The 17,047-nt window shown below is 32.6% G+C and overlaps 2 protein-coding genes across 9 annotated transcripts in view; one reads left to right on the top strand and one right to left on the bottom strand.

Annotated features, from left to right (window-relative positions):
* LOC129921226 (SLIT-ROBO Rho GTPase-activating protein 1-like) overlaps positions 1-17,047 on the bottom strand; it is a 747,084-nt gene that overhangs the window by 633,446 nt on the left and 96,591 nt on the right. The gene's annotated exons all lie outside the window — the stretch shown is intronic.
* Positions 166-946, top strand: LOC129921233 (proteasome subunit beta type-1-like). The gene has a single exon (XM_056002964.1). It carries the CDS (start codon positions 195-197, stop codon positions 765-767), a length of 573 nt encoding a protein of 190 aa, XP_055858939.1. The 5' UTR covers positions 166-194; the 3' UTR covers positions 768-946.

Below are 17,047 nucleotides of genomic sequence, written 5' to 3'. Positions count from 1 at the left end.
GACATAAGATTCTTGTTTCTTGTTGTTTATTTGAAAATACACATAAGTTGTTGTTGTTCATTCAAAACCTTCAATATAAATTGATTACATAGGCAGCTTAACTGCAATTGTCATCTCATCAGCGGCATTTACAAAAATTTCTTTGCTTCATAAAAATCTATTTTCCCAATTTCATTTATAAAACAAAATAAAATATGTTGAGTGCTGGAAATTTCCCCGAATACCGTGTTCCCGGTGTACAACACGATGATTGCTCTCCCTATGAATCTAATGGAGGGAGCATCGTGGCCATTGCTGGAGATGATTTTGTTGTAATTGCAGCCGATAGTCGTCTTAGCAGTGGATATTCCATCCACACACGTGAACAGAACAAACTTTTCAAACTATCTCCACAAACAGTTTTGGGTTCCACCGGCTGTTGCTGTGATACTCTTGGATTGACTGCTTTAGTCAAAGCTCGCATGCAAATGTATGTGCACACTCATCAAAGGACAATGTCCACTGATGCTGTTGCTCAAATGTTGTCCATTCTAATGTACAACAAGCGTTTCTTTCCATATTACGTGTCAAATGTTTTGGCTGGTTTAGATAGTGAAGGCAAGGGTGTTGTTTATAGCTACGATCTAATTGGTCATTGTGAGCGTGCCAAGTATCGTGCTGGAGGGTCATCAGGACCTCTATTGCAGCCAGTATTGGATAACCAAATTGGTTACAAGAATATGCTGTTGGATGAGAAGCCAGCTTTGACTAAAGGCCCCAACCCATAGAATCCGTTGCGTCCGTTCCGTCAATCCATCCGTTGAAGTTGAAGTTTGGGACAGAAAGGGGTGACCCATAGAATACGCCGTACGACGGATTGCTTTTTGACAGCTCACTTCAAATTCCGAGGTGTGTTCGATATTTTATCACTGAATGTGCACTAAAGGGCCCAACCCATAGAATCCGTTGCATCCGTTGCGTCGAAGTTTTTGACTGACAGCTCGATAAAATACACACGTTCTTATGGGAAGTCCGTCTCCGTCCGATCCGTCGCTTATGGGTCGCTTCCCATAAGAACGTGTGTATTTTATTTTAAAACTTCGACGCAACGGACGCAACGGATTCTATGGGTCGGGCCCTTAAGGAAGTTCTGATGCAAGAAATTTTTAACTATTATTGTTGTTCTTTTTTTTAATGAAATAAAATGCGTGACTAGATTTCATGTAGGTACTTGCTCTTCAGTTAAAAACAATTTTTAATAACAGATTATCATTTGTAGATATGACTTTGGCATAGTAAAATTGAACTCTACAACAGAATTTTAGTATTTAATTGATATAATTTATTAGATATATCATTAAATGTTACTTTTATTATATTTTCTTCACAAATAAACAATTAAAATTCACAATTCATAAAATCGGAGAAGAAAAGAACACAGTTCTTAGTTCTGCAATTCCCCGGTGTGCACTCTAAAACAGAAAATTGAACAGATCTATTGTTGACAACCAATCAGCGTTGCCGCGAAGAAAAAAGTAGAGAGGGCCATTTTGAATTTTTTTGAGGGCCATTTGACAAAATTGTGGGCCAAATATTTTACTAACAAAATTTTCCTAAAAACATAAAAATGCAATTTATTAAAAATTTTATTTATTCTTTTTTATTTGTTTAAAGCATTAGTAGCCGATTTCATAAACATTTAACAGGCTTTGAAAATTTTAAATGACGTTTTTGTATGGGGCACAAAAAACGATAAATATTTAAAAGGCCTTTATTGGCCATACATTTGTTAAATCTTATTAGTTTACAAAAGAAATTAAAAAAAAAACACAGATGTACATTTTAAACTTTTAATTCACAGACATCTTTTAGCTTTGAGCCACTTATTAAAAATAAATAAATACAACTGACGTGAGAAAAATCAAATTACTAAACGAGATAAATTAATGAATTCAGTATATACATAGGTACCTATTTATGTGAGGTGAATACACGTTGTAGTTGCGATGCATAGCGATGATATATATTTAATTTTGTAAAGCCTTTTAATTATTACTAAGCACCATATGAAGATGAATCTACTAAAACTTGGATTCGTGGGCCATTTCTAATTGGCCCGGGCAAAGGGCCAAAATATAAGATAGGGGGCCAAATGGCCCGATCGGGCACTTTGTGGCAACGCTGCAACCAATGTCAAAGCATACGACGGATGAAAAAGTAGAAAGTTGGGCAACTTCTTCCGTCGAATCCGTCCGTCTCCGTCCGATCCGTCGCTAATGGGTCGCTTCCCATAAGAACGTGTGTATTTTATCGAGCTGTCAGTTGAAAACTTCGACGGAACGGACGCAACGGATTCTATGGGTTGGGGCCTTTAAGAACGCTCTACTGCCGTTGCTATTGATACTTTCATTTCTGCAGGGATATCTACACTGGCAATGCTGTTTATTGTTTTTGTTTCTTTGGATGGCGGGATTAAGTAATTGTGTGTAGGTATGTAAAAGGATTGTGAACGCATTTTAAGAAAGTAGGTAGGTAGGTAGGTAAGGTACCTACCTGATCAATTAATGAAATTTTGTTCTTTAATATTTTTAGGATTAGGAATAAACAAATGAGATCTGGTTTTGGGATATTTTTTGGAAATCAAGGAAAAAAGAATGCATGCACAGTTATATTTGTTTGTGCATTGATTTGGTTTGTAGCTATTTTTTTTTTTTTTTTGTCTTATTGAACTAAGTAGGTAGGTGAAACAAGTAGGTACCTACAAATAGTAACATATCTGCTACACTTTGTTTTTAATTTTGATTAAGTTAAGTAAGTACGTAGGTAGTAGGTAGGTAGAGATGGCGGTCAAAGCAAACCGTGCTTGTTGACCGAATTAGAGCAGAATGCGCCGCACATTGGTCGATTCAGTACATCATAGCTGGTCAAAAGTCGAAAAAAAAGTTGTTGTCAGCATAAAAATTACCGTTAGGCCGAAAGTAAATATTCTTAAACAACAAAAAACAACAAAAATAATTTTTTGATTCCGTTATTTTATTCATGGGAAACATCCCAATGTAATCATTCATGATTTGCTCACTCTCTATTTTAACGTCCGCGAATTAACAAGTGCTTACAAAGTGATAGTTTATGATAGAAGTGAGTAATTGAGTTGAACAAAAAAATGTCAGAAAATGCTAGTGGTATGTTTCAATTTCAATTTGTTTATTGTAAAAAAAAGTCGGATTCTATTTCTATTAACTGAATGTTGTAAAGCATTTTTTTGATAGTTTTCAGATGTTTATTTTTTACTTCTTGGACGATTAAAAAAAAGTGCCGAAGAGTGCCATCGTGAATTTTTTATATTTTGTAGTTTGAATTATTACCTTTAATTTGATGCTAAGATTAAGTGCCGAAAACCGCCGCAAACTATTTTTTTCGTCTCTTTCAGGTACCAATCCGCTCTTTTTAAGGTGACCATTGTGAAGATGAAGGACATTGTTCAAGATTGTCTAGCTTGTAGAGCATGAACTGTTATGTGTGATATTTGAAATGAAAGGTTATATTATCTCTTTTCAAAATAAATATAAATCAAATTTATAAATGCTCTATGTAAAAAGAAAAGACGTGTCAAAAAACAGACTATCTTTTTACCGTTATCTCAAAAATGTGACTATGAAAATGATTGAAATTTTGCACAAATATAGTCCTGGCTTTTATTTATATTTCATGTTAATTTGATTAATATAACTATCAAAACGAAAAAGACATAAATAAAAAACGGTCAAAAGGGCTCGAAAACTGTTAAAAATTTGGGAAAAAGAAATATTTTTTCCCATTAAAGATATCTCGGGCAATAAAAAAGACATCAGAAAGATTTAAACAGGCATTGAAAGATGGAAAACAGTTCTTATAGAAACCGTTACTAAATATGTTCAAACAATTTTCCTTATATAAAAGAATAAGGTTCGAAATACCCCAAAAAAAAAAACGTTTTTTTTGCATCTTCTAACGGTAATATTTCAAAAACGGGAGCTGATTAATTTTTTTTAACTTCGGATTCGAGTTCAGGACACCGAAAACCTTCAGAAAAGTATATTTTTGTTTCGGCAACAAAACCTTTGTAAACCAGTGTAATAGTTTAAGCTGTACATTGATAATGAATATAGCAGCCAAGGTGAAAAAACTCCTAACAGGCACGGGAAAAACGGGAGACCAGGGTTCATCGATTTTTAAGACGTTATCACATTAAAAATAATATTCAAAGCCAATAAGACATACAAAAGAATTAAGTCCACCTAGTGACTCAAAATCGACCACTGTGCGTCGTTTTGATACCAAAACTCATGAAACCTGTGAGTGATAAATGGATTTATTTGAAATAAATTTTAAATTGGTTTAAAAACAAAAATAAAGGGAAAAATAAGTGTTAGACCGTCCTAAATCCACTTTGTTGCGTTGGGGAACGAGATCAAGTCTTTGATCTTTGATTCTCAGATGTTATCTAGGTATGACATTAAAAAATTCACTCCCCAGATAGAGTGCTCTATTCCTAGCAAGGGCAGGACATTGGCATAGAAAATGGAAGACCGTTTCTTTTTATTGCGACATTAAGTATTGTGCGGTATACCCAACTTTGATGCAGCAAAGTCGGGTATAACGCACAATACTTATTCCCCTATCGGCCAATGTCCTGTGCACACCGCAACGATTCTGCTTATGTCTTTTCTGGGTCTGGAGATCAAATCATTGGTTTTGGATTTGTTGTAGGTGGGCCAGATTTTCCTAGATATGGCGCAGCTAGTCAAGTTGTGCCACCTATAAGCTTTTGTTAAATAGTTTGAGAAGATATTGCCCTTCATGACTCCTATCGGAATTTTAACTGCTTCCGCTAGCGACTCATGAAGGGCCGATCCTTGCCTGGCCAGTTCATCCGCCTTTTCGTTGCCCTCAAAATAACTATATCCTGGGATCCAGACAAGAATGATTGTGAGGCTTTCTCTTAGCATTGAGAGTTGCTCTCTGCACTGCGGAGCCAGTTTGGATGATGTCATGACCGAAGAAATTGCTTTTATAGCTGCCTGACTATTTGTTAGTATAGCTACATTCTTTAAATTTATTCTTAGTAAATTGCAAGCTTTCTTAATTGCCAGCAATTCTGCTTGAAATACGCTTGCAAAATTTGGAAGTCGAAAGGATTTTGAAATATTAAGGGATTCCTGATAGACACCCGCACCAACCCCGCAGTCCATTTTTGAGCCATCTGTGAAAATGCATGTGTCGATGTCTCTCGTCACAATGCCCTCTTCCCAGTCTGTCTTCGACGGAAAGCTGACCTTACAATTCTTTACAGTGTTCAAGGTAGGAGTGCAGTAGTCGGTGGGAGTTAGAAACATACCCTATGGTACTAGATTTGTTGTGTCACTATGACCAAAAGGTTTTACCTTCCAACAGCCAGTTTCTTTTAGGCTTAAGACGCTACAAGAGACCTGGTATTTTACATGAAGGTCTATGGGTAAAAGGTATAAGAGAACGTTTAGAGCCTCAGTAGGGCACGATCGGAGGGCTCCACTCCCGTACTAAACAAAAAGGGCGCATGAGCCCAAAATCCAAAATTGATTTAAAGGCATATTTGACATCCTGAAACAATTCCTCATTTATATATTAACTAAAAACAGCGCATTTTATATTCCAAGTGGCTCAAAAAAGTCAATGAAGATGAGCACAACGCTATTACTCCGCTGTATTTCTCAATAGAAAAATGCATTTATTACTAACTCAAAAAATAAAAAAAAGATTAGATAAGCATTTGGGAAGCTTGAACAATATATAATTATTGTGTAAACTAAAACTTATAATTTTCCTACTACAAGTTGCTTAAAATCATTTTTTAAAGTGAGGACATTTACAATTCTCAACCTTTTCCCTTTCCATTAAAATGCATTTATCTCAAAACTACAAAAATGGATATGCGCCCTTTTTGCTTAGCACGGCAGTCCAGTCGTCCCTACGCTTGCTGTTCTCTGGATTTTCTTAAGTTTGTTGATGTTATATGCTTTACTCAGAATGGGTCGTACAACCGCAGTCCATAGAATCATTTTTGATTTAAGAACCCATTTTTTCCCAAAGGTTTTACTGCAGGCATATAAAGCAATGCTCACCTTCTTAACCCACTCTTCTTTGTTTAGCTTCCAGTTTATTTAGTGTCCAAATTGACGCCTAAATATTTTGCGCTAGAAGAAAGTCATAAGATTTGGCCGTTAAGCTGAGGTAGAGGAAAGCAGGGATTTTTGTTTTAGTTGTAAATAGCATCAGTTCCGTTTTACTTTTATTGACTCCTGACCACAGATCGTATCCCATTTGCTAACTTTTCTCTAAGCCGTGTCAGTGATCTCACTGATCACGGGTACAAACTTTCCTGATACTAGGATGACCAGGTCATCCGCATATGCCACTGCCTTAACTCAAGTGACATGTATACCATATGACAACGGTTCTCAACCTTTGAGAGTGTGCGGACCCCTTAGAAAAAAAATTGTCAGTTGGCGGACCCCTTTCAAGAATAAATTTAATTTATTATTGTGTATAAGATTCTTTAAATTAACATCGTTGCTGTTGTGCTGACTGTGAATCCGGCCCATTTGGACGGAGCGACATTTATTTATTTATTTATTTATTATTCATCAAGCAGAGACACAGCTCTTAAAAATTACTTAAAAATATATAACAATATAGGTACAAATATAACAAAAATAAATACATAAATACTAACCACCGAGATTGAGACTTAGTAACAACCTTTTTTTAAAACAATCTCTACTCATATATAAATTAAAATCAATGACATTACATAAAGAGTTAGCTTGTCTTAAACAGCGAGTTAAGGGTTCATTGGTTCCATAGTTAACCATATGAAAAAGAACATAATATAAACGATTATTTCGTAAGGTACTATTTGGAACGTGAAAACCCACTAACGAAAGTAAATCAGGGCAATTGATTTTATAATTAATTAAATCGCTTACAAACATGACATCAAAATATTTACGGCGTGTTTCCAAGGATTGAATGCCTGATAACAGACACCTCGTTTTATATAAAGCGTTTCTGTATTCTTTCAATTCTAGTAGCATGAGCAGCATACAAAGGATTCCAAATAGGAGAGCAGTATTCTAATATTGATCGTACATTACAAAAATATAGAGATCTTAGCATTCCTTGAAATAAAACCGAGCATTGAACTGGCCTTAGAAATGATGTAGTCGATATGGTTGCAAAACGAGAGTTTTAAATCAAAGATCACACCTAAATCTTTTTTTTCTGAAACCTTGGACAGAGCAAATCTATTTATTTCGTAGGAAAACAATATTGGAGACATACCATGGTAAAACATCATGCTATGACATTTAGAAACGTTAAAATGTAGATCGTTATTGGTACACCAAGCAACTTAATTATTAAGATCGTTTTGAAGTTTTATACAATCCGCTATAGATTTAACACGTAAGAACAGCTCAAGGTCGTCTGCGTACATTAAACAAAGAATTTTACTCAAAACATTTGGAATATCATCTATAAATAAAAGAAAGAGAAGGGATCCTAAATGACTCCCTTGGGGAACACCGGAAGTTACAACAATCGGGTTCGAGGTGACGTTGTTAAGGGGTAATATCACCTTGTAAACCATGAAATCGAGCGGCATATTCATCACCGTATAAAACAAAGAAGAAATATTATTTTCTTTTGGTGTTTGTTTAGTTTAATTAAGTATATTAATAGGTAACAGAATAGGCTAATGTAAAATTTTTTAATGATGTGAAATTTTTTAAATGGCGGTGTAGTTCAGGATGATAGTAAAATTCTGTGCTCCCATCGGGCGACCAACTAACTCCTACAGTTTTTAACCAATTGGGCTGAAATTTTGTGTGGAGCTCAAAAATACTATTCTCTAGTGAAGTACGTAGGATTTTTTTGAAATATTAATTTTGAAAGAAATGGCATTAGTTTGAAAAAAATTATTTCATTCCAAAAAACAAAATTCGTTGAAAAAAGACCATAAAATCGTTAAATTTCAATATTTCAAAAAAATCCTACGTACTTCACTAGAGAATAGTATTTTTAAGCTCCACACAAAATTTCAGCCCAATCGGTTAAAAACTGTAGGAGTTAGTTGTTCGCCCGATGGGAGCACAGGATTTTACTATCATCCTGGACTACACCGCCATTTAAAAAATTTCACATCATTAAAAAATTTAACATTAGCCTATTCTGTTACCTATTAATATACTTAATTAAACTAAACAAACACCAAAAGAAAATAATATTTCTTCTTTGTTTTATACGCTAATGAAAATGACGCTCGATTTCGTGGTTTACAAGGTGATATTACCCCTTAATACGAACGTATTGAACTCTAAACTGAAAATAATAAATTTCTTAAAATTACGTTGGCTCAACGAAAATATGTAATTTTTCGTAATATGAAAACCTTCATCACTTAATGAAAACGTTTCATACACTTTTTCTCCCTTTTTAGTGCCAAAAATCTAATTTAATGAAAAGATTCATCATTTAACGAAAATATTCATACTCATTTTAAAGAATAAAAATAAGAATTTTTTCCTTACTTTATCAAAATTTTAATGAACTAACGAAAAAATTCATTAACTTATGGAATTCAACATTAACTAAAGAAAATCTTCATCATTTTATGAAAATAAATAATTGGCTTATGGAAATTTTTTATAGACTAATGAAATTTTACATCGGCTTACGAAAAATTACATCAATTAACAAAAATAAAAAGTTGCCTTACGAAAAAACGTAGACTAACGAGAAAAAAATGCATACAGAAACAGAGCACGCTTTATTTTCGTTTATTGTGTGCATTTCTGATAGTCGAAGTCACAAGCGGGAGACTTATTACGCGTAATAAATAAAACAAATAGTGTGTGCTGAAAAAGTTGAAAGTAATAAGTAAAAATAATAAATTCATTAAAAAGCAAAAGAAACTATTAAAGTGTTAAAAATCAAAAATAATATTGCAAGCTCCCAGGAAGCTGATCCTAACCAAGAGGAGTTAAACGATGAGATATTGGAAAGTAAGTACCATTTGATTATTGCTTTTTATATTTTATGAAAAATATTTTTGTTTTTTGAAGTATTCTGACTTTTTGTTTTGTTTTTCTATTTCTTTTTTCTTTCAGATTCCAAAGATGTCATCCTAAGCTACCTTATGGATGGGTACTTAATTAAAATTAAAAGGACAATAATCATTCCTGATTGGCATTGGAAAGGAAAACAAATCCCTGAAGAAATATATTTAATTTAATTGTTTGTTCCATTTTTTTAATATCCCCTCCCATTGTTAAAAATAAAAAGTTCAAGTTCAAAATAACAAATGTTTTTGTCTTTAATGGTAAAAATGTTCGGTCCGCTCCGCTTTTTTTTAATTTCAGGTTTTAATTCCAAATTTTTGCGAAGAAAAATGAACGAAAAATTTCTTAGGCTTACGAAAAAATTATTAGGATTACAAAAATAAAGTAAGTATAATCTACAAAAAGAATAATTAATACAACGAAAAGTTTTTTTTTTCGTAATTTAATTAAAATATTCATAAAATTTACGAAAAAATTCGTTAGCCTACGAAAGTTTACGTTAGTTGATGAAAAATTTCGTAAAGTGATGTAAAAATTCATTAATTCTTGATCAAAAATTTTTATGAAAAATATCATTAAAATACGACAGTTTTCGTTAATTGATGAAGATATTCGTTAACGTATGAAAGCCATTTCGTTGAGACAATTAAATTTTTCATCGGCTGAAAATTAATTAAATTTTCGTTGGCTCAACGAATTTTTTCGTTGTATTAACGTAAGGATTTCGTCCAGTGTACCAGTTAGATATGAATCGAACCAATTTAATAAGTTAGAGCGAAAGCCTAACTTATGAAGTTTAGCAATTAATATTGAGTGATCGAGCCTGTCAAACAAAGGCTTTTGAGAAATTAGTGTATATGACATCACATTGATATCCCTGTTCAAGAACACTCAATACATAATTACTAAAAATCGGGAGATTAGTGGAGGTAGATCTTCCACCAACGAAACCATGTTGCAGAGGCGAGATTATTTCTTTCAATGAAAAAATAAGCTTATTGTAAACAATTTTTTCAAATACTTTTGGGATAACAGATAACTTACAGATAGGACGATAATTAATGACTTCATTTTTTGATCCAGATTTAAATGTAGGGTAGACGTATGAGCTTTTCCATTGTCTTAAGAAGTAACCTTCATGGAGAGAGCGATAAAAAATAATTTCGAGAGGGGTTGTCAAAGATAAAGCACAATTTTTTATAATTATTGGTGCAATACCATCAAATCCCGATTGCTTTTCATCTTTTAATTTCAATAGTTCATTGAGTATATAATTTTTCTCTGCATATAATTGACTAATATTGAAAGAATCAGAAGAACACATAAACAGAGGTCTTGTTTGCTGGCATGTTGGTTTAAAGACAGAACGAAAAAAGTCAGCAAAGAAATTACAGATACTAGACGGGTCACTAGAAGTTTGTCCCATATATCGGACTGAATTTGGAATTCCAGTGGAACTTTTTTTGTTAATAAATTTCCAAAATGATTTGCTATCTTTTTTTAATTTACTTTTCATACTTAATACATAATTTTTATAAAGGAATTTATTAAGAAAATTAAATTCACGGTTAATTCGAAGGTAATTCATATATAAAGCATTATTATCCCTGGAATCACGGTAGAGTTTAAGAGCTTTGTTTTTCCGATTATTTATATTAATTAGCTTTTTATTAAACGAGCAAGGTTTGGATTGAGATTTTTTTTGAGTTTTTGGGGTATTCAAATCAACTGCCTCATTTATTAAATTCGTTAATATTGTATTGATATTGATTTTCTTTAAAATTATTTAAAACAAATAAACAGTTATCAATATGAGTTTTGTATATATCAAAAGAACTTTTCGGTGGTATTTAACTAATAATAAGAAAAACAACATGAAAATTATCAACATCTAAACGAATAATTAATTGATCAATGTTGATTGAAGAATTTGAAGAAGAAGGCAACTCTATTTGCATGCTTAACACAGATGATCGAACTGCAATCAATACACCACCTCCACGAGTCAGGCCCATTTCACACGTCGCCGAGAACCGGATAAACGGCCCGGATACAGGGTTGCTAGGATACACGTTCTTATGGGCGCCTTCACACGTACAAACCGAAACCGAAACCGTGTACACGGTTCTTGTTTCTTCCCTTGTTCTGCAGCTGCAACCGACCGGCTGCCGGGTGTGTGTGAAAGCATACTCCGGGCCGGATAGTCGGTCTCGGTTATGTGTGAAATGGGCCTCAGTCCAGTTGTATGATAGCAGCGGTCATTTCTATAAACATTAAACAACTGATTGTCAAACATTTCTCAGAGAGCCAGGTTTCAGTTAAAGCGAAAATGTCAAATTGTTGTGAAGATGAGAAGAGAAGAATATCACTCATTTAGGTTCGTAATCCACCAACATTGTGATAGAATATAAGGAATTCAGATTTTTTGTGAATCGATAAATAAACGGGGAGGGGTGCAGCTTGACAAGATTTAGTTTCAATATTATGTACGATGTTCTTGTTGTTATTTATTATGTTGTTGTTATTGCATTTTGTTGTTTTAAGTTTTTTGGAGTTGGAACATACAACTTCACACGGACAAATTCAGGTCATATAGTAGGCATCAAGATTGTATTCAACTTGTCTTCTGGTACACTAAGCTTAAAATTAACAAAGGGTAACTCACTCATAACAGCATCTTTTATAGTTAATTTAAAGCATTTAAAAAATTGATTCGGGATTTTTGTAATATTGGATATATATTCAACAATTGATTCTGGTTCAGTATCATTAAGATTCGAGTTTGTGTTTGTACCATAGATTAGTCCGGTCAATTTAGACATCCGAGGTTACATTAATTCCCAGCAAGCTGAAAATTGGTAGGATTGTTGGAAACATCATCATCAATTAAATCTAAAAAGTCCTCATCGATCCGAGGCCTGGAAAAAAATTTACGGGGGTCAAAGGTCACAAAAACTGGTTTTTCATGATTTTCAGCAAAACGGTAAGTCTTATCAAAAAAATTTCAATGCAAGAATTGTAGACCAGATCATTATATATAAAAAGTGTCATGACACTTTTTTTTCCTAAGACCCACCGTTTCTTAGGTATAACGATTCAAAAAGTTGAAGTTGAGTTGTAATCGTCATAATCAGGGCAATTCTGAAAAAAAAAACTCCTAACTGAAAAGTTCCTGAAATTTCATTATTTTTTTAAGCTTGAATTTCGTTCTTCAATGGTTAAGAATATGGGAAAGCAAAAAAAAAGTATTCCCCTTAGACGAGAATATTTTTAAGAAAATTGGCCACCTAGGTTTCTTTAGAATTTTTTATACGACAGGTGTTTAAAATTTTTCATAAATACTTTTTTTACATTTTGCATCAAAAAACAGATTTCAAAATTTTTTTTACGAAAATGTGCAATAGCTATCCAATTTTTAAAGTGTTTATGTACTCATCCAATTATTGTAGAAAATTATAAGAAAAAGAAATAAATGAAATTCATTCATTCGTGGTTGTAGTGAATGAAAACATAAGATAATAAAATTTAAAATACACTGAACGAAAAAAGCCAATATTTTATGAACTGGTTGCGATAGAACTTTTTTCTATTTGTTTTAAGAACAGTCATAAGTGCAGCTATCAGCCGTTTTAGGGTTGTCCATTCTCTATTGCACACCCTGTATATATTCAGACATATTCTGAACAAAAATTCCCAGGGAAATGGTTTCGGGAGAAGGGCCCCAATCGGAAAAATGGGTAAAAATTTCCATTTGTTTTTGCTTTCCCATATTCTTAACCATTGAAGAACGAAATTCAAGCGTCCTCGGATCGATGAGGACTTTTTAGATTTAATTTATGATGGTGTTTCCAACAATGCTGCTAATTTTCAGCTTGGTGGGAATTAATGTAACCTCACCCCCTTATTTTAGTCTAATTTGACCGGACTAAGATAGGAACATTAGAAATTGGGCCGCGAGAGATTTTGTTGTTGTTATTTTTGTTAACCCTCGCGAATGATGAATTATTACTGATGTTTGGAGCGCAATTTATTAAAGAGTTTGATGCATTATTTGTTTCCGTTGCTTTCTGTTGATCAACACTGTCAGTAACCACTGCGACGCTTAGGTTAGAAATATTTGATGTAGATGGACTAACATTTTCGCAGGCTGTTGTAACAGTTATCTATTTTTCTTATTCTGCCGTTGCTTCTGCTTTGGAAACAAGAATTTTACCTTTTCTCGTTCACTTTGACGACATCCACAACCAGAAGCAGAACCAACCAACAGCAGCATAAATAATTCTAAGTATCATACAAACATTACATAAATTAAATTACTTTACATACATTATATACTAATTGCAAATTAATTGAATAAAACATTTAACATTTATAACGTGAAAAACATTCTTTTAAGTACAAATTTACAATTTAAACAAAATACACAATTTACATAGAAGACAATTAAATACAGTCCATATAAAACAGATATATTTTACTAAACATGTAGCTTTTCTAGGTGCTTATATCGCAAACCAAAATGATGATTTTTACACTTGAAAAAATATTTGTAGATATGTTGTGGTTTTAAAGGTGAAATGTCGACTTAACCCTCTACTGCATACGAAGCCAAATATGGTTTTGTCGGTTTGTATGCACTTTTCTCTTCTCTGTCACAAAAAAATGTTAAAGATTCAATACAATCTCCTTCTTTGTGTTTCTGAGCACCCAAAAACATAGTTTTTTCGTGTGTCCGGCACAAAATTTATGATCACAGGTGAGTCAATCAGTCGTGTGCATTGAAATCGAAAGTGTAGAATAAATTCATACTTTAAGTGTTAATTACTGCGTTTGTTTGGTAAGTAAAATGGAATTAAAAATTAATTTTTGATCGACTGTCTAATTGTGTATACTATGAACCAATTTTGATTTAAAAAAAATTATTGGCCTGGTCTTGGGAGGGCAAAAAGTAAGGAAGCCATATTTGGCTTCGTATGCATTAAGGGGTTGTAAATCTACACAATTTGTTAAATTTTTTTGTTGGAAAATTTTTTTCCTCTACATTATTATTTTACTTGGAAGCTATGTTTTACTTCAGAAATGAAGCCCCTTCGCTTTTAGAGACATTTTTCTCATGTTAACCCCATTTCCAGCGGCGTAACCACAAACATTTTAGGGGAAGGGTGGCTCACCTATAATATTTTTCAATCATTTTATTACTTTTTAGTTAGATGTTAGATCTGGGAGTGGGTAAAAATGTTGGAGGAAGACTTAAGTACAGTGGGGTACTTGCAATAAAAATGGGCGCCAGGAATTTTTTTATGACAAAAAAAATTAGCAAAAATTCCAAAACTAAATATAATAAAGAAAAAAAAAAACCAATAAGTAAAATAAATAAAAGAACCAAAGTTTGTTTGAATTAAAATTATTTTTAATTGGATAAAAAACGTGGGATTAAAAATCCCTGGATTAAAAACCAAATTTTTTCAAAATATAAAAGTACAGATTACAACAGTTTAATAAGGCTTGCGGTTAACCGCTAGCCAAAAAAAAATAAAAGTATAAAAAAAGAAAAGTTAAAACCGCAAATGGGCCGTTAACGAACGTTAATTGCAAATTCCCGTGTCCCACAAATTATTGGGATAAAACTTGAAATTATACCACGAATAAAAGAACCTTTGGAATAAAACAATTTTTCTATCAAAAAAAAAAAACAAATTGCTTTTTCGCAATTGATTTTTTTTTTTCTTTTTACACTCTACTTATCTTTTCTTTCAGCCTCCTCTCCTCGAAAATTCCCTGAGTTCTTTTTCCCTCCTCGAATCACCGTCTTCCTTTTTTTTTTTTTTAATTCTCGATTTAAATTTTTCTAAAAAAAATATCTTCTTCTCGATCTTGTTTCCTCTTTTCCTTTTCCTCTGATAATCTTCCAACTTCTCGCTTGGTAAGCTCACCAAAAAGTGAACTTCCAAGCTAAATCCCCAACATAACATTCCTCCCTCGACCATTCCATTCTCTCACACATACATTCTTCCAATCAATCGTTTTCGTGATCGTCGGTCACGGATTCCCGGCTTCCTGGAAGCTTCTCTGCTGCTCTTAAGGAAAGCCACCGTTGTTGAGTCTCAACGAAACTTTATTCTCACACACACAAACATGGATTCAGCAAGTTATTGGAGGTCTTCCAAAACTTGCCGAAACTAAATGGCCTAGTTCAGACCCAAACCCAACTACATTCTACGAGGAAAATAAAAAGAATCAAAACCGAGAAAAAGCTTTCGCTGAGCATTCTCCCAGTTAACCATAAAAGATTCGCGCGTGATTCGAAGAGCGAACAAAATTCTAAAATCAAACTTTTCGAGAAGAAAGGAGGAACGAATTTCCCAAACTATAACCCTTTATTCCGATAAGTCTTTTAGACCAGTGCCGATGCCTTCAAAAACATTAAAAAGTACAAAAAAATCATAGTATAATGAAACCCATTGGAAAAGGAGGGGAATATGATAAGAATGAAAGGAAAAATTAATTACGGGCGAGCCGAGTTCGGGAAATGGGTGGGTTGAGTTTTTAATGGTAAAAAATGGTATATATCGATTTCCGGCAAAACTACAAATCCTATAGAAAAAAGTTGTATGGCAAAGTTGTAGGTAATAAAAAGATCTACAACTTTTGTGTCAACAATTTTTTCACATAACCTCAAAATTTATGTGAAAAATTCAAAAAACCGAGTTTTTGATTTTTTATTTTTATCTTTTTCAAAAACAAAAATTTTTCTACGAAATTTGGTGAAAACCTACCTTATTATATTCCAAATACACTGTAATTTATTTGATTTAAAATATTAATTTGTTCACCTTATTTTGACTTAATACCAAAAAACACCCTAATTTTCAATCGAAAATTCACGTGTCAAAATATCTTCAAAAAGTCGGTGGGGATTTCGTTCGTTAAAATGTCTATTTTCTGATGGTGTAAAAAAAATTTACATTAGTATACTATAGAACATGTTCTAGTAAAATTCAAAAAATGAAAAAAGCTTGAATTCGAAAAAATTTTTTTATCATTGTTTACAATTTTGGCCTATTTATTCAAATTTACACTTTAATTACTCAAAAAACGTAAGATTTCATGTAACATTGATTAATCTTACGTTTTTTGAGTAATTAAAGTGTAAATTTGAATAAATAGGCCAAAATTGTAAACAATGATAAAAAATTTTTTTCGAATTCAAGCTTTTTTCATTTTTTGAATTTTACTAGAACATGTTCTATAGTATACTAATGTAAATTTTTGTTTACACCATCATAAAATAGACATTTTAACTAACGAAATGCCCACCAACTTTTTGAAAAAAGCTGATATTTTGACACGTGAATTTTCGATTGAAAATTAGGGTGTTTTTTTGGTATTAAGTCAAAATAAGGTGAACAAATTAATATTTTAAATCAAAAAAATTACAGTGTATTTAAGACATAATAAGGTAAGTTTTCACCAAATTTCGTAGAAAAATTTTTGTTTTTGAAAAAGATAAAAATAAAAAATCAAAAACTCGGTTTTTTGAATTTTTCACATAAATTTTGAGGTTATGTGAAAAAATTGTTGACACAAAAGTTGTAGATCTTTTTATTACCTACAACTTTGCCATACAACTTTTTTCTATAGGATTTGTAGTTTTGCCGGAAATCGATATATACCATTTTTTACCATTAAAAACTCAACCCACCCACTTCCCGAACTCGGCTCGCCCGTAATTTATTTTTCCTTTCATTCTTATCATATTCCCCTCCTTTTCCAATGGGTTTCATTCTACTATGATTTTTTTTGGTTTCAAAAATTATCGACCCTGGTCTATTTTTAATGAACTAAACTAAAAATTTAAAAGCGTTAAAGACCCATTATGCTTACATATATATAAAAGATTTTCAATTATGTTACTTTACGTTAAAATTATT

Source organism: Episyrphus balteatus, chromosome 1 (assembly GCF_945859705.1).
Source record: "Episyrphus balteatus chromosome 1, idEpiBalt1.1, whole genome shotgun sequence".
NCBI lineage: Eukaryota > Metazoa > Arthropoda > Insecta > Diptera > Syrphidae > Episyrphus > Episyrphus balteatus.
The sequence above is the reverse complement of the archived record's forward strand: the minus strand, read 5'-3'. Positions and strand labels throughout refer to the sequence as shown.